Source organism: Pleurodeles waltl, chromosome 11 (assembly GCF_031143425.1).
Source record: "Pleurodeles waltl isolate 20211129_DDA chromosome 11, aPleWal1.hap1.20221129, whole genome shotgun sequence".
NCBI lineage: Eukaryota > Metazoa > Chordata > Amphibia > Caudata > Salamandridae > Pleurodeles > Pleurodeles waltl.
In genome coordinates, this window is record NC_090450.1 from 250,769,126 (window position 1) to 250,795,577 (window position 26,452).

Consider the following 26,452-nt stretch of genomic DNA (forward strand, 5'->3'; position numbering starts at 1 on the left):
GGTGGGCCCTGGGAGCGGGCCTGCTGGCTGGGGCGCGGCCTGGGGGACGCCGCGGCTTCCGGTTCGGCCGCGCTCCATCGGAGCAACAAGAAACACGGGGGGCGCGCGGCAGTGAGCGAGCCCCCCCTGATATGGCTTAGCATCCCTACAGCTCCACGTGGCCCCCCTACCAAGAACTGGTAGCAGCGTCGTGCGGTGACGCTGCGGCGGGAGCACTGGGTGGTGTTTCCTTGCGGGGTCGGGCCTTGGACGTGTCGGCGCCGGGAACGGGCGTCTGGCTCGCCCTGGCACTCCGCCCTTGATCTGTGGAGGCGGCCGGTGGACGCGTGCCCGGGTGGAGTGGGGGCCCCGGCGTGCCTTTGGTGGAGTGTACCGGACCGGCTGGGGGGACCTTCGGCCTCTCCTCCCGTGCAGGGCACTGGGCCAGCGACCACGACCCTCAAGCACCAGCACCCAGCACAGAAGATAAAAAAGTAGGAAGCAGAGGCGGAGGAACGGGAAAGAAAGGAAGAAGGAAAAAATTTACAAAAAATAAAATACAAATACATAAATAAAAAAGAGAGGAGAAGCCAATAAAATCAGAATAAAGGAAAAAAGAAATAAAAAAGAGAAAAAAAAAAAGAATGAAAAAAACAAAAACAGGAAGAAGATAAAGAAATTGAAGCAAGTAGATTGTGAGCGCTGGCACAGAATAAATTAAACGCACATAAAACAACCACGTTGGGTCACCAAAGTATCAAGCCACAAGCAAATAAGTGAAAAACCCAACGCACCTGTACCAGGCCAGTGGCATTCAGCTCTCTGCCTTGCAACGAGGAGGGCCTCAGTCAACAAATTAACATACTAACTCCTAATATCCCTGAAAATAAGCAACCACGCCTGGACCACTGATAACGCTAAAATCACCCACTTTGACGTGCGTGGCTCTGCTTCGCCCCACCAGTACACATAGCTGATTTCACACGGCCTAATTCTCCCCGGTCGCATAGTGGTCACAATGGTCAAGCCTAAGCATTCCAAAACAGGGACTTCTGCGGAGGGAGATACCCCCCCCTCCATGGGCCAACTGGACATGCAAAAGGCAACGCAACTTCAACTGAGCGAGACGCTACGCGCACACTCCCAGCAATTTGATAAAATTATGCAGGCAATTATGGAAACCAAAACTTCGCTAGAAGGGAAAATTGATGCCGCAGTGCTGGAGGTCTCCCTACTCCGAGCTGACCACCGCAAACTGTCTGACAGAGTGCATAATGCTGAACTGTCGCTAGAAACGGTTCACCCGGAAATGAAAGACATGAAAAGCAAATTCAAACAGATGGAAACTGAGTTGGCACAGCTACAACGCCGAGCTGAAGAAGCAGAGGGGCGCTCAAGACGTAACAATATCAGATTCATTGGCATCCCAGAACGATTGGAACTACCCAAAGCCGAGGATTTCTTAGAAAACTGGCTGAAAGAAATAATGAAAACTCAGGATGCCACAAAATCACCAATGATAGAGAGAGCCCACAGAATACCGGGCAGACCCCCTCGGCCTAGAGCGCCACCCCGACCCATGATAGCTAGATTTCTTAACCACAGAGAAAGAGATTCTGTTCTTCAACACTTTAGATCTTCCAGTCAAATCAGCTTGGAAAATAATAACATATCTGCATACCCGGACTATACGCTGGAAGTACAACGTAGAAGAGCAACCTTTGTAAAGATCAAACAAATCTTGCGACAAAATAATATAACTTATTCTCTCATGTTCCCAGCCCGCCTGCGTATCACCATAGATGAGAAAACGCTCATATTCCCTACCCCAGAGGATGCATGGACTTGGATTCACGCTAAAGGTTTGATCAGCCCGCCAACGGAAAAGACAACAACTGAGGACTGGATAACACCCAGCTCCAGGAGGAAAAAAAAACAAAGCAAGACCACATTGCGCCCAACGAAATCGCAAATGGAATCAGAGCAAGCTCAAATATTAAGGGAAACTAGCTCCTTCACTCGACCACAATCCAAAACCCGAAGTGACACAGATGCTACAGACAGCGGATCCCCAGGAGGGGAATCAAGTGCATCCTCCTCCTTCCTACTGGCCGGCCCTGACCTTACACCGCGCGTTGCGGATGATCTCTAGACCTCGTGAGGGAATATGAACTGCGCCACAGACACGAGTCCGGCGTTGGGACACGCGACCTTCCGCCCTTATGCGGCCTGGAGCGGTGCTTGGTGGTTTCTTTGGGATGGGAACTGGCCGCTAGCTTCCTTGACTGGGACTAACAGGGTAACCAAAGCGGTTGTACTTACAATTTGGACCGAGCAGGGACAAAATTATCCTGGAGACGGGTCGGTTCCCGCCCGGCTATACCAAAACCACGCTCTCCGACTACCAAGTCACTCCCGAATGGAACTTAACTTCGCAGTTTGCAGTTTAGGCACCAGTTGTGCCATTATGTTTATCTCCGGGCTTTACCCGAAATATCCTTTTGCCTATTATTTTTTTTGCTCTCATTTTTATTATTCTCTTATGATAATGTTGTTTTGTAGGACTGGGGGGGCTGGCGGGCGGGCGCTGGTGGCGGAGGGGAGACGTGGGTGGGCAGCGCGCACTAGACTAACAGCAGTCTCTGGACGCGTCACGGGATTGACCCAACTGTACAAAAAAATAGGTGTGCAACAACCTAACTTAACATGACAAAAAAGGAACCAACATATAATATAATGACGTGGAATGTTAAGGGTATGGCGGGCATAAGAAAGCGCAATAGGATACACGCGCACCTAAAGCGTCACAATATTCATATAGCCATTCTCCAAGAAACGCACATTACCCCTGTAGATATTCCCTGGTTGGAAAGAAAGTGGGGCGGGCAGGTCCACGGATCGGGAAATTCATCATACGCAAGAGGGGTTTTGATATGGATAGCCCCGGGGGTCCCGTACACTGTGCGGCGCGGCGTTTCTGACATAGAGGGCAGATACATACATTTAACAGGCCACTTAGATGGGGAACCAGTAACACTGAACGGACTGTACGTCCCGAACATCGGACAAAGTGAATTCCTACACAAAACAATCTCACACTTCTCAAACGACCTACCCTCTACATGTATCTGGGGCGGGGATATGAACTGCGTTCCACATATAGATACGGATAGATCACACCCCCCCATAGCAGCCTCCCAAGCAATCAAAAATTCGCAGATGCTGCGTCAATGGATGGTAGACCACCGTCTCATAGATACCTGGAGGCATATACACCCCCATGATCGCGAATACTCATACTACTCCCCAGTACACCTCCTCCACACTCGCATAGACCTTATCCTCATCTCCCAAGACATCACCCACAAGATCACTAGCGCTGATTACACCGCTAGGGTAATCTCAGATCACTCCCCTCTCATCGCTCATTTCAGATGGGGCAGCCCGCGCACATGCATCCCAACTTGGCGCCTCCAGTCCCGATTGCTACAAGACCCCCCTTTCCGAGATGAATTAGCCATACACATATCCTCTTACTTCATCCAAAACAAGGGGACAACGGGCTCTAGATCAACAGAATGGGACGCACATAAGGCAGTCATACGAGGAACATGCATCTCAGCAACAGTCGGCGCGCGTCAAACACTAGCACGTGAGCTTAGTAACTTAGAAAAGGAAGTACATTCTTTCGAGAAAGACTTCGCCAGGGGCGAGATTACACACACAGAACTAGCTGGAAAGCGCGCACAATGGCACGAAGCTGATAGACGACTAGGTCTGTTTGATCATCGACACTACATAGCTCGTAACCACGCAGAGGGTGACAGATCGGGTAAATTACTGTCATGGCTCATACACAATGGTGGCCGGAAATCCCCCATAGGAGCCATCCGATTAGAAACAGGACTAATAGTAAATGCACAGGCCGATATCAACCTAGCCTTTAAGGAGTATTACAGCACACTATACAAAGCTCCCGTCCCCCCACCCGAAACATCACTGAGCGAGTTTTTTACTGATATCGAGCTGAAACAACTAACGACCGCTCAGGTTGCAGACCTGGAAAGACCAATTGATATTAATGAGATACAGCAGGCCCTAAAACAATTGCCGCATGGCAAAGCACCAGGCAACGATGGACTGCCTATTGAATACTATAGCATGTTCCCGACTCAAACACTAACCCCATATCTAGAGATGCTGACGGAGGCGCTAGAGCGTGGACAACTACCAGACACATGCCGTGAAGCGCTGATAGCAGTGCTACCTAAGCCGGGGAGAGACCCATTGGATGTACGTTCATATAGACCACTATCACTACTGAACACAGACTGTAAGCTACTCGGTAAACTGCTAGCCAACCGTTTGCTCCCATGTATGCCGGACCTGATACACCACGACCAGGCTGGATTTATACCTGGCCGGAGCACATTTAGCAATATCCGAAACTTATTGCGCCTTATGGCGAACTCACGAACGGATGACTATGCTCAAGTGGCAGTATCACTGGACATAGAAAAAGCATTCGACACGCTGGGTTGGCCCTTCTTGATGGAGACGTTGCGCCGTATGGGCTTCGGTCGAACATTTATCAGATGGATAGAGGTACTCTACACTAACCCTTCTGCAAGAGTCAAAACGGGCGACACGATTTCGCAACCGTTTAAAATAGAGAGAGGAACCAGGCAGGGCTGCCCATTATCCCCGCTTTTATTCGCCCTCGCAATCGAACCCTTAGCAGCTCACCTACGAGCGGCAGCCCCTGCATGGGGCATCCGAGACGACCACACACACCGTATAGTGTCGCTATATGCAGACGATGCACTTATTTTCTTACGAGATCACCAAAAATCCCTACCTGAAGTGCTGAAGTTACTGCACAGGTTTGGCACGTTGGCCGGACTCAAGGTAAATTGGTCTAAGTCGTGCATATTCCCTATGTGTCCTGTCCCTGAAGCACACAGATTATCCTCCAACCCTGGCGAACTGAAATGGTGTTACACCACTTTCAAATACTTGGGTGTAAACATATATCACGACGCACGAGATCTCAGGGACGGCAACTTGGGGCAGGCGATTCGATCCATTAGAGGCTCCCTGCCCTTCTGGTGCTCACTCCCTCTATCACCATTGGGCAGAGTAGCCATAGCGAAGATGGTGATCCTGCCCCGATTGTTGTACTTCTTCATGGCCCTCCCACTGACTCTCCCAGCCTCTTTCTTTAAACCTCTGAATAGCCTATTAATAAATCTCATATGGGGCAACGGCAGACGGCGAGTGGCACTAACGAAATTACACCACCCACTAACAATGGGTGGAATGGGAGCGCCTAGATTCGAAATGTACTACGCAGCTTCCCAGTTACAATGGATCTCATCCTGGCTAAGCCGTCCAGACGGAGCTGAATCACAGATGATCCACTCGTCTTTGGGGAACAGGGGCTTAATACAATACTTGATGAATCGCGAATCCCCCAAACACCCACGCAACATACTACTGAAAATTGCGCACTGGATATGGGGCCACCATGTGATCATGAACAATAAAACACCACAATATTCCCCCAGGCTTCCATTTTTGGCCATCTCGAAAATAGCCAACATAGCAGCTAGAGTTGGCCTGAACAGTTGGTCAGAAAAGGGAATACGCACCATCGGCGACATCTATAGTGAAGGACGCCTCCTAACTTTCAATACACTAATTGATAAATATGAACTGGGGCGCGGAAGCTTTATAGCATATGGAGCTGTACGCCAGACACTAAGGTTTTGCTGGGGCAATGAAAACTCAGAACCAAATATCTCCCCTAGATTGCATGAGTTGCTAGGTAGCATAGAAGATTCAATAAATGTGTCAAGAGCATACATAATCTTAACTTCTTGCGCTGAAGATAAACAAGTACAATCAAAGAACAAGTGGGATGCAGTGCTAGCAGAGCCTCTACCACAACCCGCTTGGAATCAGGCGTTGACAATGACAAAAGAAGTATCACGCAACCCGCGTTTTCGCTATACCCAGTTTAATTATTTACATCAAACATATTTATCACCTCACCGAATAACCCGTATTTTCCCCCACTCAAAGCAAACATGCCCTAGATGCGCCACCCCCGAAGCCACCTTTTACCACATGACCTGGGAATGCCCCCCAATCCGGAAAGTATGGGAAGACATAATAGTACTGCTTGTTGATTGGACAGCTGTTGAAATGTCCCCCACCCCGGAGCTGTGTTTGCTGGGTGTAGGTCCAAGCCTTAAAAGACGGAAACAAACCCTAAGATGCATAGCGCTGGCACTGGTGTTGTACAGACGCCTCATAGCCATGCACTGGAAGGCACCAGTCGCGCCGAGCATTGAACAATGGCGATCGGAGCTGCGGCGTTGGGCCAGGGCCGAAGCCGACACGCTGCAGCTCCTATCAACAAAGGGTGTTCTGGTCAAAGGTCTTGACACCTGGAACTCTTTCGTAGCAATAATAGAAAGAAAAGATGACGAACGCCCGCCCTGAACGATCCCCCCAACGAACATTAAAATCTGCATTTTATAGTCCTAAATAGCTGTACCCCCAGTGATAGCGCGCAACCACCATTCATCAGGCTCGAATCAGAATGTCAAATAGAGGAAGGCGGACAGGAGCTGGGGGAGACAACATGAAACCGTATAACCTAGCAGGCGGTAACCAACTAGCAATAACACCAGCACACAAAGGGACGCATGACCCAATGCTCGCGCGCGTGTCTTCCTTTCCTCCTCTGCCCCCGTTTCCTCCGTCTTGGGGGCCCCCCCCGGCCTTTATCTCCCCTCCACAGTATTTCCCCTCTTTCTCTTTCTTTCTTTTCTCTTTCTTTTCAATGCAACAGGATGCTTTAATATGATGTCCAGTCAGGACTATTCCCCCCCCCTGCTCCAGCCCGTGGCAACACGTTCTCTCTGGCAGTGGCGCGGAAGTGGGCGAAGTACAGCATAGCCCAGTCATGGTACATAAGCCGTCTATGGTGATGTGATGAACGAACCTGTTGCAAATGTTATTCTTATTGACAGCTTTCACTTGTGTAATTTTGTTGTGTGATAATAAATAATAAAAACACATTTAAAAAAAAAAAGTAGTCTTTCTGGAGATTTATCATGTGGAGCATTTCAATTATCCTGTTTGGGATGAGAAGTCAACACCTGACTTAAAAGAGGGGCTAGTGCTTGAGACATAGTAGTTGGCTTGTGATGCGATAATTCCATCCGTAGGAGTGACCCTGAAGTGGTTAACAATCGTAGATAATGTATTTACAGATACTTAAGGTGCCTTCTTGTTAGGAGACACAGAAATGGTTGCTGTAGTATCAGTGGCTTTACAAATATACTCTTTTTTGTTTTTAAACTTGGTACAGAGTTTTTTTGTGGTGCATTTTTCCACTGTATTACTGTTTCACGTGTTGCACAAATACATTACACATTGCCTCCTAAGTTGAGCCTTCCTGCACTGTGCCAAGCTACCCCAGGGTGAGCACAGGTTTATTTATGGTGTGTAACTGACTTACCTTGATTAGGTTTGTGGCCCCTACCTGGACTGGGTGCATATCTCCATCTACTAGAGACCCAATTTCTAACAACAATTCAGTAATTTACTCCATGATGCATTAAGGTAAAACAAACAGCAGCATAATTCGCCAACCTTAGCAACTGATCGCCTCACCACTGTCCAGAGCCCATGCAGTGATTCACAGCAGAATTATTTTTTCCTAAATCCACCGTTACTAGGAATAATACCAGCACTAAAGGCCCAATTCCCAAGTCTTGTGAGTTGTGTTTGTTCATAGATCTTCAACATAGTTTCAAACAGGGAGATTAATCTGTAATTGGTGAGTTCCAGCCACCTGCCTTTCTTATGAATCATCTTGATAATTGTACCCTGTCACGAGTTAGGGATCATCCCTATGGATGACACCTATTTTTAAAACGGGCTTAATATAATGGCCCACCAAAGAGGATCTGCCCTAAATATAACGGACAGTTGACTATCCGGACAACCCCCAGGAAGATTTCATATTAATGATTATCCCCCCAAAAAAAATCAGTTTCATGCAACACATCAAGTACCTACTCCACAAATAAGCAGCATAAGGCTTACACACTGTTAATTTAGAATTACCTTTATATAGTCCAGTAATGAAAGCTGCCCACTGGGCTGCTGAAACTTGGACCTTCAAACTGCCTGATGAGACCAGAAGCTCTGTGTTACTCAGGTGCCAAAATGTTTTTTACTACCATTTGTTATCGCTTCTTGCATTTTGGACCTGTAAAATTCACTATAACCTCTTGTTTTTTGTAGCAGCAAGATATTTCTTTCTCAAAGTGTTAAAAATGTGCCTATCTTCGTCACTTGTTCTATTAGCTATTTTATGATGCACCCTTTTCAAATTCCTTCATTGAGCTTGATTGTATTGGGCAAAACCTCCTAAGGAAGAACTCATTTTTTAGCAATTAAACTGTTTTGAAGATTGTAGATTGCCTTCAAACAGAGCAACACTATTCCTACGAACTGATTGCATAATTTAACTCCCTTATCTCACAAGAATCTATGAAGGATTTATCAATATTTCTTTCCTGAATAATGCTTGTAGGTTCTCTTCTACAATTGAGACCCTAATTCTATAATTGGTTTAAACTTTATATTTATTGGCCCCTAAGAGATATCGCCATAGATAAATGTTCACTTACTCCCAAATCAACCATCTCAAAGTCTAAATTATTTAAACTTATCTAATAAAATAAATGATTAATCAATAGGGCTCGAGGACTTATCATACCTAAAGGTAGTAGCAGCAGGGATCTTGCTAGAGAAATGACCATTAAGATTGAGTAAGTTATGCTGCACTAAAATTTACAACACCTGGTTAGTTCTGAATGAGCTATTTCCTTCTGTGGATGTCACATTAGGAAACTCAAACAATTTCATTTGATTGTGCAGAAAATCACCAAACAAAGAGCTGAAATTTCAGATTAAGTTCACCTGCCAAGATAAATAACAAGGTTGGAAAGCAAGAGCACATGTCTGCCAGGTCACAATCTAGTTTATTAATTTCTCTTCAAACAATAGTACTGTAGAAGGGATATTAACATTCAAACAAACTAAAGAGTGCTGATCGCTTGAGGGACTGAACAATTCAATTAAACACAGTTGCAATCAATTAAAAGTAGTTTCTAGAATGTGACCCCTTTTCACCACAAAGAATTGATAGTAGAATAAGCTGGCCACCAGAAGGGTGTCCTTGATTGGAACAAATCAGCATTTTTTGCACAAACAGTAAACCCTTTAATAAGGTAGGGCATTCCTGCAGCCAAGATTCTTGAAGCATCAAGACTGAATAATTTTTCGAAAATAGATTCATACAAATTTTAATTAAGAAGAACCTTATAGACTTGGATGCTCCGAAATAAGAAATTTTGAGGATGTGAGATGCTAATTTCCCCATTTACAATCCCCTGACTGACCTGTGCATGCAAAGGCCTGGTATTTGTACTTGAGGAAAATAGCAGGTAGATCAGACCATCATCAAAAGGTCATTTTGTACATTTTGTATTGAAGTTGTAATTTTTCAGTTCAGGTAATCATTGTGTCATAGTGGTCTTGCTACCCTTTTAAGACAGTATTCTGGAAAGATGAGGAAGATCTGTCTTTGTGAAAGTGAGACCTCCATGTTTTGTAAGAAATGGTGTGGCTTGTAAGTTGCCAACTGAATTTCTCTCTTCTGGGTTGTCAGGATCTTCGCAAAGCTCTAAGCCATAAAAGCTTAATTCTTCTCCTGCTTCCATGACAACAGATGCCACCATACGGTAATTAGACTGAACTTTTGTCACTTCACTTCCTTTACCATTCTGAATCCAACCAAGAGCAGATCCATGAAACTTAGTTCTTTCAACACTGGAAAGTTTTAAAAAACTTCTAAAAACATTTGAGCCATTTAAGGGACAGGTTTTTGACTTTTTCTTCCCTAACTTTGGGGGTTTAAAGTACAATACCTCAGAGAAGTTCTCTGTCATATGGGACCTCAAAAGGACTTCATTATGAGTGTAACCAAGCTTGGGTTTCGTGATCTCTCTTTCATTTTTCAAGGTCTCATTTGTCTGAATAGGCGTAATAGATTTGGCCACAGGAGAATAGGTGGAGTTGGAGGTACTGTTGGAAGAAATGTATTTCACACCTTCCTTCCACTCCCTGAAGCAGCATCAGTGGGCTTAAAATTGACCTTTCAAACAAATTTTAGGGACCTTACGTGAGATAAAATTTGTGGAGGGCCATTTTTGTTGAAGTTTAGAAACCTCTCAAGGCTTTAGCCAGATGGCGCTCTCTTCTACTTATTAATTTGGATGCCAACATTCAAACTTGAAAGTGCCATTTTCTTTACATACCTTTTGCCCAGTTTGGAGACAAACAATGTTTCTGTATTTGTGATCTGAAAGTAAATATTGTGCAATTCATCTCCTATTAGACTGGCTCCTCTTCTTGAAAAATATCTAACTGAGTTTTCAGAAATATGGTGCTATGATGAGAAGCGATGCACGTGCCATTTTATTTTCAATTAAATGTTTTTATATGAGGATTGCAATTGAAAGTTTCATCAAATAAATACAGAAAAATAACTTTTTAGTTTTGTTAGAAGCTTTATAAACTTTGGGACTATGGCTTTGCGGAAAGCAGTAGGATTATGTCGACATGTTCTGAATATTAATCTTCCATTTTGTAACTGTAATATTTTTGATATACAATTGACTACAGGACTGTAAATATTTTAATGATTTTTTATATTATATCTTCCTTAAAAATAAATATTTCATATCATAAAAAGTTGTAATAAATCAGGCAAAGTGCATATTTTGTTCACAATTGGTGTACAGACACAGTGATCTATATAATAAACTGAGATTTTTTCTGTTTGGGCTCAGGCTGCAAACAGTTTATGGTGCCTATTTTGCCTTCCTTCAACTAACGAAGATGTTGAAAGAGAATAAAAGTATTTTTATGTACAAAATTTAAGGGATGTTAAGTTTATTTTAGTTTCCAGATTCGTAATGCATGTGCAAGAAATTGTAGAAAGTCTACTTACTTGAAGCTCTGGCTTGTGGGACTGCCAAGGTTAGCACCTTAGTTGCCGCAAAAAGGTTTGAGCTAACTGAGATTAAGACGCTGTCAGTTGGGTTGGTCCTGGGATTGGTTAGCAATGTTGAAGGTGTTGCTGCAATACTTATTTGTATGCTAGCTCTTCAAGTTGCTACACATCAGTCATTCAAATAAAAGCTTTTGGTTTCTATTGCATTAATGTCTTTCCTAGAGCTACAGCTTTTAGTACAGGTCTCAGGGAAGAAAGAGAGTTCGCAGCCGGAAGAATCTGCTCGGCTCTTGTTTCGGTAGTGAACTAGTGCCACAGTTTCAAATGTTTGGTAACTGAAGCATTTGACTTTTATAGGGTTACTTTCAGAAGAGCTGGAGGATCTGGCAGAATTTAGATTCAAGAGGCCTCTGAAGTACTCTTAGGTCCACCAAAGTGCTGGATATTTGTTGCTACAATGGTGAGGTTGCTTTGTCCCTTTTTAAGTGCTTGCTCTGTGTGCTCTGTTTACCCCTGGGGCCAGGTACTGAGCATAATGGGATAATGGGGTTAACTATCCCCTTGCACTAGTTGCAGAGGGGAATTGGTGAAATGAGCCAGTGGGTCAATGATGAGACAAAGAGAGAGTTTTGAAGGAATTACCTAGGACTCTCATATTTTCAATATAACCCTAAAAATTGAAGATTTGTGAAGTGTCTTGAGTGAATGCTGCGGTTCATCTCTTATGTGAATGTGGAGTGCCTCTCCATAAGAAACTGTTTGATTTCAGAGAGCGGTGCTCTGTTTTGAAGCCCACTCACTAGCATATGACTCTGAGGTTACCACAGGCACAACTAGGGAGAAAGCCTCATTTATCACCTCCTCTCCTTTGGCTTCATCTAAAACGAACTGCAAAGGCGATTCGTCCTTGGCTAACATTTCATCATATTTTTCTGACAAGCGAGACCAAAATATCTTTATTATAGGTCTTTTTATGTGTACTTTTATTTCAATGTGGGTTGTGTACATTTGATCAGGTGTATTTATGTGATCATTGAGAATCAAGACCTGAATGTGTTCAGTGGCGGGAGTCATTTCCACACTCTCCTGTCACCTCAATCATGTACACAAGGAGAACTCTCTTTTTATGAAGGATGTTTCTTTTTAGATGCTAGTCCAGATACATTTAAATAGCTTTATGTTTCAAATCCTAATATTCTTTTTTTTTCCAGTGAATTCTGGGTTAGGCATATCCCTTATCTGACATTTTCTCTCAGGACAAAGGGTCACTCCTGCGGCAGCCTTGTTCAAAACTCAACCAGACTTTGAAGCATTTCCTTACCATCTGCTGAGCCCTAGGTCCTGCGGATATGGCAGCATGCACCTCTACCACACCACGCTGCCTGGTACGAATGATTCAATCTAGACAGATGTGATAATGTCACGCTGGCCAGTGTTGCTGAAACGTATCACTGGCAATCCGCGACCCTATAATACTCATGGACTCATTGTGTCAGGATTACAGGCGCAGATTCCTGGAATTTTTTGCTTGAAACCCTTTATTAAGGCTTACTACACAGAAGCACCGTGCTTATATTCAAGATTGCTTCCCTTTCGCCTGAAGTCCTCTTTACAGGGAGTGCAGAATTATTAGGCAAGTTGTATTTTTGAGGATTAATTTTATTATTGAACAACAACCATGTTCTCAATGAACCCAAAAAACTCATTAATATCAAAGCTGAATATTTTTGGAAGTAGTTTTTAGTTTGTTTTTAGTTTTAGCTATGTTAGGGGGATATCTGTGTGTGCAGGTGACTATTACTGTGCATAATTATTAGGCAACTTAACAAAAAAAATATATACCCATTTCAATTATTTATTATTACCAGTGAAACCAATATAACATCTCAACATTCACAAATATACATTTCTGACATTCAAAAACAAAACAACAAAAATCAGTGACCAATATAGCCACCTTTCTTTGCAAGGACACTCAAAAGCCTGCCATCCATGGATTCTGTCAGTGTTTTGATCTGTTCACCATCAACATTGCGTGCAGCAGCAACCACAGCCTCCCAGACACTGTTCAGAGAGGTGTACTGTTTTCCCTCCTTGTAAATTTCACATTTGATGATGGACCACAGGTTCTCAATGGGGTTCAGATCAGGTGAACAAGGAGGCCATGTCATTAGATTTCCTTCTTTTATACCCTTTCTTGCCAGCCACGCTGTGGAGTACTTGGACGCGTGTGATGGAGCATTGTCCTGCATGAAAATCATGTTTTTCTTGAAGGATGCAGACTTCTTCCTGTACCACTGCTTGAAGAAGGTGTCTTCCAGGAACTGGCAGTAGGACTGGGAGTTGAGCTTGACTCCATCCTCAACCCGAAAAGGCCCCACAAGCTCATCTTTGATGATACCAGCCCAAACCAGTACTCCACCTCCACCTTGCTGGCGTCTGAGTCGGACTGGAGCTCTCTGCCCTTTACCAATCCAGCCACGGGCCCATCCATCTGGCCCATCAAGACTCACTCTCATTTCATCAGTCCATAAAACCTTAGAAAAATCAGTCTTGAGATATTTCTTGGCCCAGTCTTGACGTTTCAGCTTGTGTGTCTTGTTCAGTGGTGGTCGTCTTTCAGCCTTTCTTACCTTGGCCATGTCTCTGAGTATTGCACACCTTGTGCTTTTGGGCACTCCAGTGATGTTGCAGCTCTGAAATATGGCCAAACTGGTGGCAAGTGGCATCGTGGCAGCTGCACGCTTGACTTTTCTCAGTTCATGGGCAGTTAGTTTGCGCCTTGGTTTTTCCACACGCTTCTTGCGACCCTGTTGACTATTTTGAATGAAACGCTTGATTGTTCGATGATCACGCTTCAGAAGCTTTGCAATTTTAAGAGTGCTGCATCCCTCTGCAAGATATCTCACTATTTTTGACTTTTCTGAGCCTGTCAAGTCCTTCTTTTGACCCATTTTGCCAAAGGAAAGGAAGTTGCCTAATAATTATGCACACCTGATATAGGGTGTTGATGTCATTAGACCACACCCCTTCTCATTACAGAGATGCACATCACCTAATATGCTTAATTGGTAGTAGGCTTTCGAGCCTATACAGCTTGGAGTAAGACAACATGCATAAAGAGGATGATGTGGTCAAAATACTCATTTGCCTAATAATTCTGCACTCCGTGTATAAATATCTGGTGCTCACCTTTATCCTTCTATCCTGATAATAACCTTGTAGTAATCAGAGGTAGAAAAGTAGTCAACTACAGACTTATACAGACGTTGCCCTTTAACCCCAAGGCAAGAAGTAATCCAAAGAGTGAAATGTCATATGTCTTAATGTTATGGATGAACTTCTTTCACTTTTAATTTACACTGGCACATTTTTTCACATGTGGGCACATCATCACCTATCAGTACTGTAACTCTTTTTTTTCTGTTTAAAGCTGGAAATCAGTTGTCATGTTATTATGGTAATGGTTAGGATTTAAATAGCTTCCTGACTTTGATTACTGTCTTGAATATGTTAATAACCAAAAATGGATTATGTACTTTTTAAGTTCTTTTGATTTAATTAAATTAGGCGGGCGGCTCCTCCATGGGGGCAGAGGAGCTCCATCCCCCGCCAGCAGTGGCAACTGCACAACCTTTACAAGGAAATGATAACAAACAGCGTTTGTTACCGTTTCCTTGTAAAGGGGCAGGGCCACGGGGATAACGTGCTCTGAGGGGGAGTGCTGGGGATTGCTCAGCACTACCCCTCAGAGTGCATGTGTGTTTGGCCGGCTATCTTGGTTTTCAGTGACGTTTTTTCACTGAAAACCACACTAAAATGAGCTGATCGGGTCATTTCACTTTCTATGCCTTGGTGTTCGGTGGGCTAACTCAGCCCCCACAGTACCTAGGCAGACAGGAGAGGTATCATTGGAAAGGGAGGCATCTCCACTTTCCAATGTACCATTCCCTAGTGGATCCGTGCCTTGAGATCACTGCAGGAGGGCGATCCCCAAGCAGGGATCCACCCACTAGACACCAGGGATTTGGTTTTTTTTTGTTTCTTTTTTTATAAAAGAGGAGTGGAGGCTGCTCACAATGGGCATGTCAATGCCCCCACCTCCTGGCCACAAATAGGAACAGCCTTTCTGCCCCCCCCCCAGGGGGCAATGGGGGTTATTACACCTGATCTTCGCCCAGGGGGACAGAAAGCCTGCTTGACACAGGAGATTTTTTTTTTATATAAAAGAGGAGTAGGCAGCTATCCACAATAGGCATGCCAATTCCCCCACCCCCACAGACACAAATAGGAACAGTCTTTGTGCCCCCCCGGGGGGTATATGGGGGCAGCTACCTCCATGCGGGAGAGTAGAAAGCCCACTGGACCCCAGGGAACCCTTTTTGTTATTTGTGTCAGTGGGGGCTGTCCAGCATGGGCATGGCCATGCCCCCTTATAATAAAGAAACATTTTTATGCCCCCTGGGGGCAGCTGGAGTAATTACCACTTTACCCCCCAGGGATTAGAAACCCCACTGGACACTAGCGACTACTTTTTTTAATGTGTATCGGTGGAGGCTGCCTGTCCATGCCTCCCACCCAACAACGGAAACAGTCTTCCTGCCCCCACCCCAGGGGGTGTATAGGGGTAATTACTCCATCTGCCCTCTACCCCGGTGGAGGAGAAAGCCCATTAGACACCAGGGATTACTTTTTCGTAGGAGTGGGAGCTGCTTGGTCATGCCCCCACCACCTAAAAAATGGGGAAACAGTCTTTCTGCTCCCCTGCGGGCTAAAGCATTTCTCCCCAATGGCAAGCAAGAGGATATATGATTTTATTGGGTGCTCTTTTTACAAATTAGGCCAGTATCATCCCACTTGCATTGGTGAACAGCTGCATATGTTGTACTTGGGTAGGCTGCCACCTGGAAAAACCTATCAGACCCAGACAATTCAGAAAACTAGGCATCTGGGGTAGTCAAGGGTGGTGTGCTACACATCTATCCCACATCATTTCCTTACCCACTGTGCACTACAAGCTACAGAATGTGAATAAAATCACAAATTTTCCTTAAATTTCTGTGCCATGTTCTTCCAGAGACACAAATAAACCATGAATTTCCTACCACCCAACGTTCCCCTCTGTCTCACGAAAGCAGAGTCAGCCTAACAACGTATTAAAAAACACTGCCCTTTTGGACCCGCTTTGGCTCCCCCTCAAACTATACAGGTTTTTGCCACCCACACAAGTGAGGTACCATTTTTATCGGGAGGCAGAGGGAACCGCTGAGCTGTAGGAAATGTGTGGCTACCCTCAGATTCCAGAAGTTTCCATCACAAAAATGTGAGGAAAATGTGTTTTTTAGACAAATATTTCAGTTTGCAAGACATTCTGGATAAAAAAAATGTGGTGGGAGTCACACAAGTCGCTCCTCCTTGGATTTCCCTAAGTATCTAGTTTTAAAAAATCTACAGGTTTGCTAGGTTTTCCTAGGTGTGGGCTTGGCTAAGGCCTAAAAACCACAGCTACTCACTTTGCAAAAAATGGGCCTGTTTTGCGTGAAATAAAATTATGTATCTATGTTACGTTTTGGGCCGTTTCTTGTCACAGGCACCAGGCCTAGCCACAGAAGTAGAGTACCATTTTTATCAGAAGATGTAGGAGAATGCTGGGTGAAAAGAGGTGTGTGGCTCCATGCAGATTCTAGAACTTTCCATCACAGAAATGTCAGGAAAAAGTGTTTTTTTAATAAAGGTTTGTAAAGGATTCTTGGAAAAACAACCTGGTGGGAGCCACACAAGTCACCCCATACTGGATACCCCTATGAGCCTAGTTTTAAAAAATGTACAGGTTTTCAAGGTTACCCTAAGTGCTAGCTGAGGTAGGGCCCAAAAAACAGCTAGCCACTTTGCAAAAAACAGGTCAGTTTAACTTAGAAGAATTTGATGTACCCATTTTGCGTTTCGGGCTGTTCCCTGCTGCTGGCACTAGGTCTGACACAAGTGAGTATTTTGATCATAAGACACAGGAGAATGATGGGTGGAAGGAAGTTTGTTTGTGGCTCTTTGCAGATGTCAGAACTTTTGATCACAGAAATGTAAGGAAAATGTGTTTTTTAGTTGAAGTTTGAGGTTTGCACAGGGTTCTTGGTAAAATAACCTGGTGAGAGCCACACACTTCACCCCACCCTGGATTCCCCTAGATGTCTAGTTTTAAAAAATTTATAGGTTTGCTAGGTTTCCCTAGGTGCCAGCTGAGGATGAGCCCAAAAACCATAGCTACCCACTTTGCAAAAAACAGATCAGTTTTGCATAGAAAAATTTGATGCATCCATGTTGCGTTTTGGGCCGTTTCCTGCCACGTGCACCAGGCCTACACACACACACACAAGTGAGGTACCATTTTTAATGAGACTCTTAAGGAACACAGAATAGTAGAACAAGTGTTATTACCATTTGTATTTCTCTGCATTTGCATCTTCCAAATGTAAGATGATGTGTAAAATAGAAGTAATTTTGAGATATTGTAATTCATATGCTAGTATTGGTACCCACAAATTCAGAGATATGCAAATAACCCCATCTTCTAAACTCCATATCTTGTGTTCATTTAAAAAATACATTGGTTTCCTCTATACCTAATTTTCTCTATTTATATTTTACCATATACCTGGGACACAATGAAAAACCATGGCAAGATGCAGCTCAGTTATTGGCTCTGGGTACCTCGGGTTGTTGCTGAACCTACAAGCCCTACATATCCCTGCAACCAGAAGGGTCCAGCGGATGTAACAGTATACTGCTTTGGAAAATCTGCCATTGTTAGAAAATGTTATAAATGAAAACGTTGATCCAAATGGCTGTTTTTTCAACTCAATGTCAATATTTTTTTTATTTCAACTGTTACTTTCTATAGAAAAACCTTGAAGGATCAACTCAAATTATTCCTTGCTTAATTTAGAATTTTCTCTACTCCTCAGAAATGTACAGCCTTCTGTGGTCCACCATTGATTTCACACCCATTTCTGCCACTAACTGGAAGGAAGTTGAAAGCGCAAATAATGGGAAGAATGGACTATGTCCCAGTAAAAGGCCAAAACTGTGTAGAAAACTGTGTTTTTCTGATTCAAGTCTGCCTGTTCCTGAAAGCTGGGAAGAGGGTGGCTTTAGCATTGCAAACTCTTTGTTGATGCAATTTAAAGGGGAAAACCAGACACTATTCTGAAGTACTTTTATCCCATTTCCCCCCCAAAAACTCAAAAGTTACTTATATTTTACCCATGTTCCCAGTCTCTTCCAGGGGAATCTACAAACCCTGGGTACCTCGAGGATCCCCAGGATGTTGGAAGGAAAGGACACAGATTTGGCATGACTACCTTATGTGGACAAAAAGTTATTGGGGCCTAAGACTAACCAACCCTAAATAGCTAAACAAGTATTTGCAATGCAATGAGTCTCACGTTTGCTCGAGTTAGAGCTATTGATGTTGTAAATTCCTAACTCGACATTTCTTGCCATATAAATTGAAAATGAAAACTAAAACAGTTAACATAAGCAAGCCGATTCAAAGCGCCACAGTCGTCATGAGCATAAGCATGAAGGAGAGACATAAAAGGAAGAATACGTTTGCTCGCAGTCAAACGTATCGGCAAACATGCAATTATCCATGAATCAGGGTTGGTGTCCAAGGTGGTAACAAAACTGCCCCAAGGAGGAACAAACGTAAAGCATTTACCCACAATAACAAAGGATTTTTGAAAGGCAAGCCCACAAACGATTTAAAGTGATGTGCGTGCAGTGGGGGTGGTTAAAAGCCCACAAGACTTACAACAGGTCAAAGCACTTGCATGCACGACCTAAAAAGGCTTAGCACGTCGGGAGGGGAGATGGCTTAGCAGCGAGGGAGCTAAAAATGTAAAATTACTCATGCTAGTGAATATACTTAATTGTGGATTCTTTTTACTGTCTGTCCTACCTGAGAAGCCAACAGCACACTGCTTGTTGTATGAAGGGTCGTCGGTGATTTCGGTGAGAGCTAATTCCAGCAGTAAATACAGCATTCCAATAAGTTGGGAAAACACAGCGATTATGCATGCAAAACGGGCACTTCCCAGCTCCCGTTCCAGCCGTATGCCCTTCCATAGCATGGATACCATGTTGAAGTACAGATGCCAGTCATCGGCATGGTGGAAAGGTGACAAAAGCAAGCGCCTCCAGTCCTGTCGGTGGTAACACTCATTTACACTGATACAGACCTTCATAAGATCATGTAAAGGGTTCAGGAACAGAAAAATGTTCAGCCCCAGAGTAACAAGTGTCACAGGAGGGATGTTATCAAAGCCAGCCTGGTAGACCTGGGAAAGAAGCAAGAACAGCCCTAAATTTGATCCTCTCGCTCGTCTCTGCATGCCTGCTTGTCCACACTTTCAAACTTGCAAAAACAAGACTATATGGCTTCCGCTATTGGTCTTTGTAATGAGAGAAACAAGCAAATAATTCTGCTGTACCTAGAAAATAAAGGAAAACATAATTAACACTTGTTTTTATTTGCATATATTCACAGTACTCAAATATAAGAGAAAATGGGAGGAGGGGCCATGCTGACCACCTCGCTGAGCCTTTGCAGGCCCTGGGCACTCATGCCTGGAGGTTTTTCCTTTTTTTTTTCAAAAGAGGAGGGGCCACGTGCTCCCCCATGAGTATATTTTGTCCCTAGGGGCCCAATCTTCCGGGGCCTCCATTAACAATAGGGCACCCACCAAGCACCACGTTGGGGGCCACAGATGGAGCCCCAGAGCCACAGCCAGCTGCCCAAGTGGTGCAGGATCTGGCATTGCTCCCACCCAGAGGAAGCCGCTGCTTTTTTGTCTGCTTCCTCTGGGCAGGAGAAACATATGTTTTGTTTACCTGCCCCACAGGCCCCCTCCCTTTTAATTAAAGTGATGGCCCGGGAGGATGGGGTCTCTGGGGCCTTTTAAAGGCTCGAGGAGTGGGGGGCTACTTGGCTGTTATCCCCATTATGGTCCCAGGAGATGGAGTCCCAAGAACCTATGTAGGCTCTGGGAGGGGAGTTGCATGTCCCCTCCCTTTAGTTAATTATTCAGCCCTGGGAGATGGGGTCCCCGGGACCTTTTTAAGCTCAAGGAGGAGGGTCATTAGGCTGCCTTCCACTTTTTAATACATTTGCCCCAGAGATGGTATCCCGGGGCCTAATTAGGCACTGAGAGGTGGGTCCATGTACTCCTAATTTTTTTTAACATCAGCCTCGGAGGTGGGGTCAGCTGCCCACTCAGATGTTCAGAGAGGGGGGGGGGGGCACACTCCCTTCCCAGAAAATAACCTACCGTTGCCCACCAGCCCTGGCCTACTCTGGGGTAGGGGTCAGGGGTTTAAATAGGAGCACGGAAGGGCACGCTTATCAACATATTTTTTTACTTTTGCCGCAGATTTGTGGTTTCTCCATCAATATACATTAAAAAAATAAAATACGTTTTGCCCACCACCAGCCCTTGAGGTTCAGAGTTTCCCTGTCCTTCCCCCAAGTTCTTTTAGTGCTTTTTCAACTCATGACTGACATCCGAGTCCTTTCTGGTTGAAGTAGTGGCAGCAAATCCGATCTCAGCATATGTATATAAAATCTTTAAACTGTTACTCCATGTAACATTTTTTAACCAATGTTATTGTTTTTAATGGATGAAGTACACAGACCAAAAACTATATGTATGAACAAAGCATCTGTAATATATTGCAGTATATTCTGCACAGTTTAGGCATACTGATGCATAAACAATATACGTGCATCAGGACCACAGAGGTCGAAACAGAACAGTCATATCTCCACATAATGAAAACTAATAAAGAAAATTAAAATACATGGTAATTTACGGTGGTATTTCCCTTGTTGCAGCGTTTATCAATAAACCTTCATTTGAGACCTAGATACTATGACATTGTTGCAGCTATGAATGACCAGCCCCTCTGCTGAAAAAAAAGGAACCCCCGTGCAGCCAGGAAGGTCCCAATATTGTCAACGAGGGATCATTCTGGGGTGAATTAGATATACTGGAAGAGGCACCTAGCCAGGGAGTTCTTCTTTGTATGTATGAAGGTCTTGCAGTAGAACTTCCCAGTCTGCTGCCAGGTGAACTCTCCACAAACCATGCACTTCCTCTAGTCTAAGGGCCACTGCCTCTGCCTTGCCCTGTGTCAGGAGCACGGTGCACCAGTATTGCAAGTCCAGAAGAACTGGGGTCTTCCAGTGCCTGGCAATAGTTCTAAAGCCTAGTAATAAGGCAAGATCAATACAGCAGTTAAAAGCCTTTGCACTCTTGGGGTGTTTAAAAAGAGACAGCAAGGAGCCCTCAATGGTGCATACACTGGTTCGCCATGTTAGTTCTGTTATTGCTCCAGCAATACCATTCTAAAGTTGTTGTGCCACCAGGCAGTTCCAGAACATATGGGCCATGTCTGCAAGTGGGTCCTGGCTTCGGGGCATGCAGGAGAAGAAATGAACATTCTATGGAGGGATGTTGGCCAAGAGATAGGCTCTATGCAGTATGTTATGTCGGACAGACTGGAATTTTGCATTATGTGACACTTTTTATACAATAAAGCTTTCTCCCATTCATTTGTAAATTCCCTACCCACATCTCCCTCCCAACATCTGCGAGTTGACAGAACGGGGTCTTGGATAATGTACGTGAGAGCCCAGGCAAACCATGTAATCTAGCACCAGCTGCTGCCATGGTGGGGAGAGCATGCACTAGAGAGTGCTGATCTGGCGCAGTATCAGTGATGCGCCATTACTGTGATAAAGCATCTAGAAGTCGACAATATGCTGGGAAATGCCCAGCTGGGATGCCCTAGTTGGCCTGTAGTTGTGCAAAGAGTATGAGGGCTCCATCATGAAACAAATCCCTAAGCGTGCTTACTCCTGCGGTCTCCCACAGGTGAAGGCCCTCCCAACATTGTATGAGAGGGCTAATAGAAGCTAATCTTATTTTGGGGGAATACTGCGGGATAGGGGCAGGAGTTGCAGACTTCGTCTATAGCTGTCATGGGCTACCACAGTAGGTTACTAGAATGAAGGGTCCACTGCTTGGAAAGAAAATGCTTCCTGCGCCATCTACCTGGCACTTCCAGGTGAGGCCAGTCCCAATTTCTCTGTTGCTCCAAGTAACATAGTCTTCGCACACCTGAGTAGAGTAAATTCAATTGTATTCAAGATGACACAGCCAACAAATTTTCAATGCGTTTTGATCCACACAAACCTGTGATAAAGGTCCGTGCGGACTGAACTTGTTTCATTGCTGACTGATTTTGAATAAAATAGAATCAACTCCACTTGAGAGTGCGAACACTATGTTACTTGGAGTAACAGATTTACACTTTTGAATGATTTATATCAGTGTGGGCTCCCCGTCAGAGCCGCACCCCTTGCCAAAAAGAGCACCAAAACCGCCCAACATGCTGAGGACTTCCTTGAAGGATATATGTAGGCAGTCAGATGTGACACCTTTTGGCATAAATTCTGAATGTTAGGACTCTAGTTGCTCATTAGAACACTGCAGTAAACTGTAAGCCTACCAGTTAAATCCAGGGATTTAACTAGTAGGCTGATGCTGGTGTTGGAAGTGCATGTTTCAGTCTGCATGTCAGAATGTTTTAATGAAATAGAAGAGGAAGAAATTTGAGAACTAACTTAGAATGTTTCCTAATTTTTCTTCTCAGCACTAACCATAATTTCTATGACAAAATGAAAACCCTCATTTTGTTTCTTTCTAAATTAATTGTTTTACGTTTTACCAGTTTGAGTCATTTAAGAGGGCTTGAGGTGTGCCACACTTTTGTCATAAGTAAGACTGTTAGAGGTCTAGTTGGTCATTAGGACAATCTGGGAGGCTGCAGTAGAACAGAAGAGAATCAACTGACAGGCTGCTCTTCTTGGAAGTACAATGGGAATATATTTGAGAAATCACTTAAAATGTGTCCTAATTTTTCTTTCTACAGCACTAACCATAATTTCTATGAGAAAATGAAACCCCTGTGGTGCAGAGTAAAGTGCAGTGGCATAGGGTAGATTGTTTTAGAGTAGACTGAAGTGGCAGAGAGCAGGGTAATGTGCAGAGATGTAGAGTAGAGTGGTGTAGAGGGCAGTGGCATAGATGCAGTCTGTAGTGGGGCAGAGTGCACTGGCGAAGAGTGAAGTAGAGTGCAGCAGAGTTGCGTGCTGCAAAGTAGAGTGGCTTAGAGTGCAGTGGCATTAAGGGGAGTGGTGCAGAGTAGAGTGGTCAAAAGCAGAGTGGTACAGAGTGCAGTGGCATACAGTACAGTGCTGCACAGTAGAACAGAATAGCGTAGAGTGCAGTGACATAGAGCGTAATGGTGTAGATTGACATAGTGTGCAGTGGTGCAGAGTAGAGCGGTGTTGAGTTCAGTCACTGAGTTTGCATTCTTGCAGAGAAAAGTAGTGTAGAGTGCAGTGGCAATTGGTAGAGAGGCTTGGAGTGGCCCAGAGTAGGGTGGTGCAGAGTAGAATGGTGTAGAGTAGAGCAGTGAATACTAGTGGCGTAGAGTAGAATAAAGTGGTGTAGAGTGCAGTGACTATAGGCCAGTGGCGTAGCATGCAGTGGTGCAGAGTGCAGTGGGATAGAGTGTTGCAGAGTAAAGTATAGTGGCAAAGAGTGCAGGGGTGCAGGGTAGCTAGCGTGCAGTAAAATGGCATAGAGTGTGTGAGGAAGAAGCCTCTTTTTAGCATGGTTACCCCCACTTTTGGCCTGTTTGTGAGCGTGTATCAGTGTGCTTTTACTGTGTCACTGGGATCCTGCTAGCCAGGACCCCAGTGTTCATAGATAAAAACCTATATGTCAGTGTGTTTTGCTTGTCACTCTGGGATCCTGCTGGTTAGGACCCCAGTGCTCATAGTTTATGCTAATGTGTGTGTCTGTATAGTGCGTGACTGTGTCACTGAGGTTCTGCTAATCAGAACTTCATTGCTTATGCTCTCTCTGCTTTTAAATTTGTCACTGTAGGCTAGTGACTTCATTTACCAATTTCAATTGGCACGCTGGACCCCACCCTTATAAGTCCCTAGTATATGGTGCCTAGGTACCCTGGGAATTGGGGTTCCAGGAGATCCATATGGACTGCAGCATTTCTTTTGCCACCCATATGGAGCTCAGACAAACCCTTGCACGGGCCGGCCATTGCAGCCTGCGTGAAATAACACACACATTATTTCACAGCCATTTTCACTGCACTTAAGTAACTTATAAGTCACCTATATGTCTAACCTTCGCTTGCTGAAGGTTAGGTGCAAAGTTACTAAGTGTGAGGGCACCCTTGCACTACCAAAGGTGCCCCCAAATAGTTCAGGGACATTTCCCGCGACTTTGTGAGTGCGGGGACGTCATTACACGCATGCGCTACATATAGACCAATACCTATATGTAGCCTCACAATGTTAACTCCGAATATGGCCATGTAACATGCCTAAGATCATGGAAGTGTCCCCCCATTCCAATCTGGTATTGGGGAGCCAATTCCATGCATCCTGGGGGCTCCACCAAGGACCCCCAGTACTGCCAAACCAGCTCCATGAGGCTTGCACTGCAGCTACAGTTGCTGCCACCTCACAGACAGGGTTCTGGCTTCCTGGGGTCGGAGCAGCTCAGTCCCAGTAAGGCAGACCAAAGCATTTCCTCTGAGAGCAGGGTGTTGCACTCTCTCCCTTTGGAAATAGGTGTTAAAGGCTGGGGAGGGGTAGCCTTTCCCAGCCTCTAGAAATGCTTTGAAGGGCACAGATGGTTCCCTCCTTGCATAAGCCAGTCAACACCAGTTCAGGGACCCCTAGTCCCCTGCTCTGGCGCAAAAGTGGACAAAGGAAAGGGGAGTGACCACTCCCCTGTCCATCACCACTCTAGAGGTGGTGCCCAGAGCTCATCCAGTGTGTCCCAGACTTCAGCCATCTTGCTTTGCTAGGTGTGGGGGCACTCTGGAGGGCTCTGAGTAGCGAGTGCCAGCAGGTGACGTCATAAAACCCTGCTGATAGGTCCATACCTGATAAGGTAGCCAACCCCCCTCTCAGGGCTATTTAGGGTGTCTCCTGTGGGTTCTCTTCAGATTCTGCTTGCAAGTTCCCTTCAGGAATCCGCTGCAACTACTACTTCATCTTCTAGCCTAAGCTGCTAGAACACTACTGTAGGAGGCTGGCCTGGTTTGTAGTGGGTACCAAGGGGTACTTACACTCTGCACCAGGTCCAGGTATCCCTTATTAGTGTAGAAGAGGTGTCTAGCAGCTTTGGCTGATAGAAAAGGGTAGCTTAGCAGAGCAGCTTAGGCTGAACTAGGAGACATGCAAAGCTCCCACTATACCACTGGTGTCATATGCACAATATCATAAGAAAACACAATACACAGATATACTAAAAATAAAGGTACTTTATTTTTATGACAATATGCCAAAAGTATCTCAGTGAGTACCCTCAGTATGAGGATAGCAAATATACACAAGATATATGTACACAATACCAAAAATATGCAGTAATAGTAATAGAAAGCAATGCAAGCAATGTACAGTCACAACAGATTGCAATGAGAGCACATAGGTATAGGGGCAACACAAACCATATACTCTAGAAGTGGAATGCGAACCACGAATGGACCCCAAACCTATGTGACCTTGTAGAGGGTTGCTGGGACTGTAAGAAAACAGTGAGGGTTAGAAAAATAGCCCACCCCAAGACCCTGAAAAGTGGGTGCAAAGTGCACCTAAGTTCCCCAGAGAGCACAGAAGTCGTGATAGGGGAATTCTGCCAGGAAGACCAACACCAGCAATGCAACAACGATGGATTTCCAGACGAGAGTACCTGTGGAACAAGGGGACCAAGTCCAAGAGTCACACTCAAGTCGTGAGTGGGCAGATGCCCAAGAAATGCCAGCTGAGGGTGCAAAGAAGCTGCCACCGGATGGTAGAAGCTGTGGATTCTGCAAGAACGAAGAGGACTAGGAACTTCCCCTTTGGAGGATGGATGTCCCACGTCGCGAAGAAGCTTGCAGAGGCAGAAAGACCGCAAACAAGCCTTGCTAGCTGCAAGGGTCACGGTTAGGGTTTTTGGATGCTGCTGTGGCCCAGGAGGGACCAGGGTGTCGCCAATGGCGTGAGGAGACAGAGGGGGCGCCCAGCAAGACAAGGAGTCCACTCAGAAGCAAGCAGCACCTGCAGAAGTGCCGGAACAGGCACTACAAAGAAGAGTGAACCGGAGCCCACCCGAAGTCACAAAAGAAGGTCCCACGACGCCGGAGGACAACTCAGGAGGTCGTGCACTGCAGGTTAGAGTGCCGGGGACCCAGGCTTGGCTGTGCACAAAGGAAATCCTGGAAGAGTGCACAGGA

The 26,452-nt window shown here is 44.9% G+C and overlaps 1 protein-coding gene across 8 annotated transcripts in view; it reads right to left on the reverse strand.

The window, feature by feature from the left end:
- Positions 1 to 26,452, reverse strand: part of RHBDD1 (rhomboid domain containing 1) — a 301,363-nt gene that overhangs the window by 192,345 nt on the left and 82,566 nt on the right. For all 8 annotated transcript variants that reach the window (XM_069213514.1, XM_069213507.1, XM_069213508.1 and 5 more), the window contains one exon: positions 19,035 to 19,566. In XM_069213514.1, coding sequence (XP_069069615.1) covers positions 19,035 to 19,467 — 433 coding nt within the window. In that variant the 5' untranslated portion in view covers positions 19,468 to 19,566. The remainder of the gene's footprint in view (positions 1 to 19,034; positions 19,567 to 26,452) is intronic.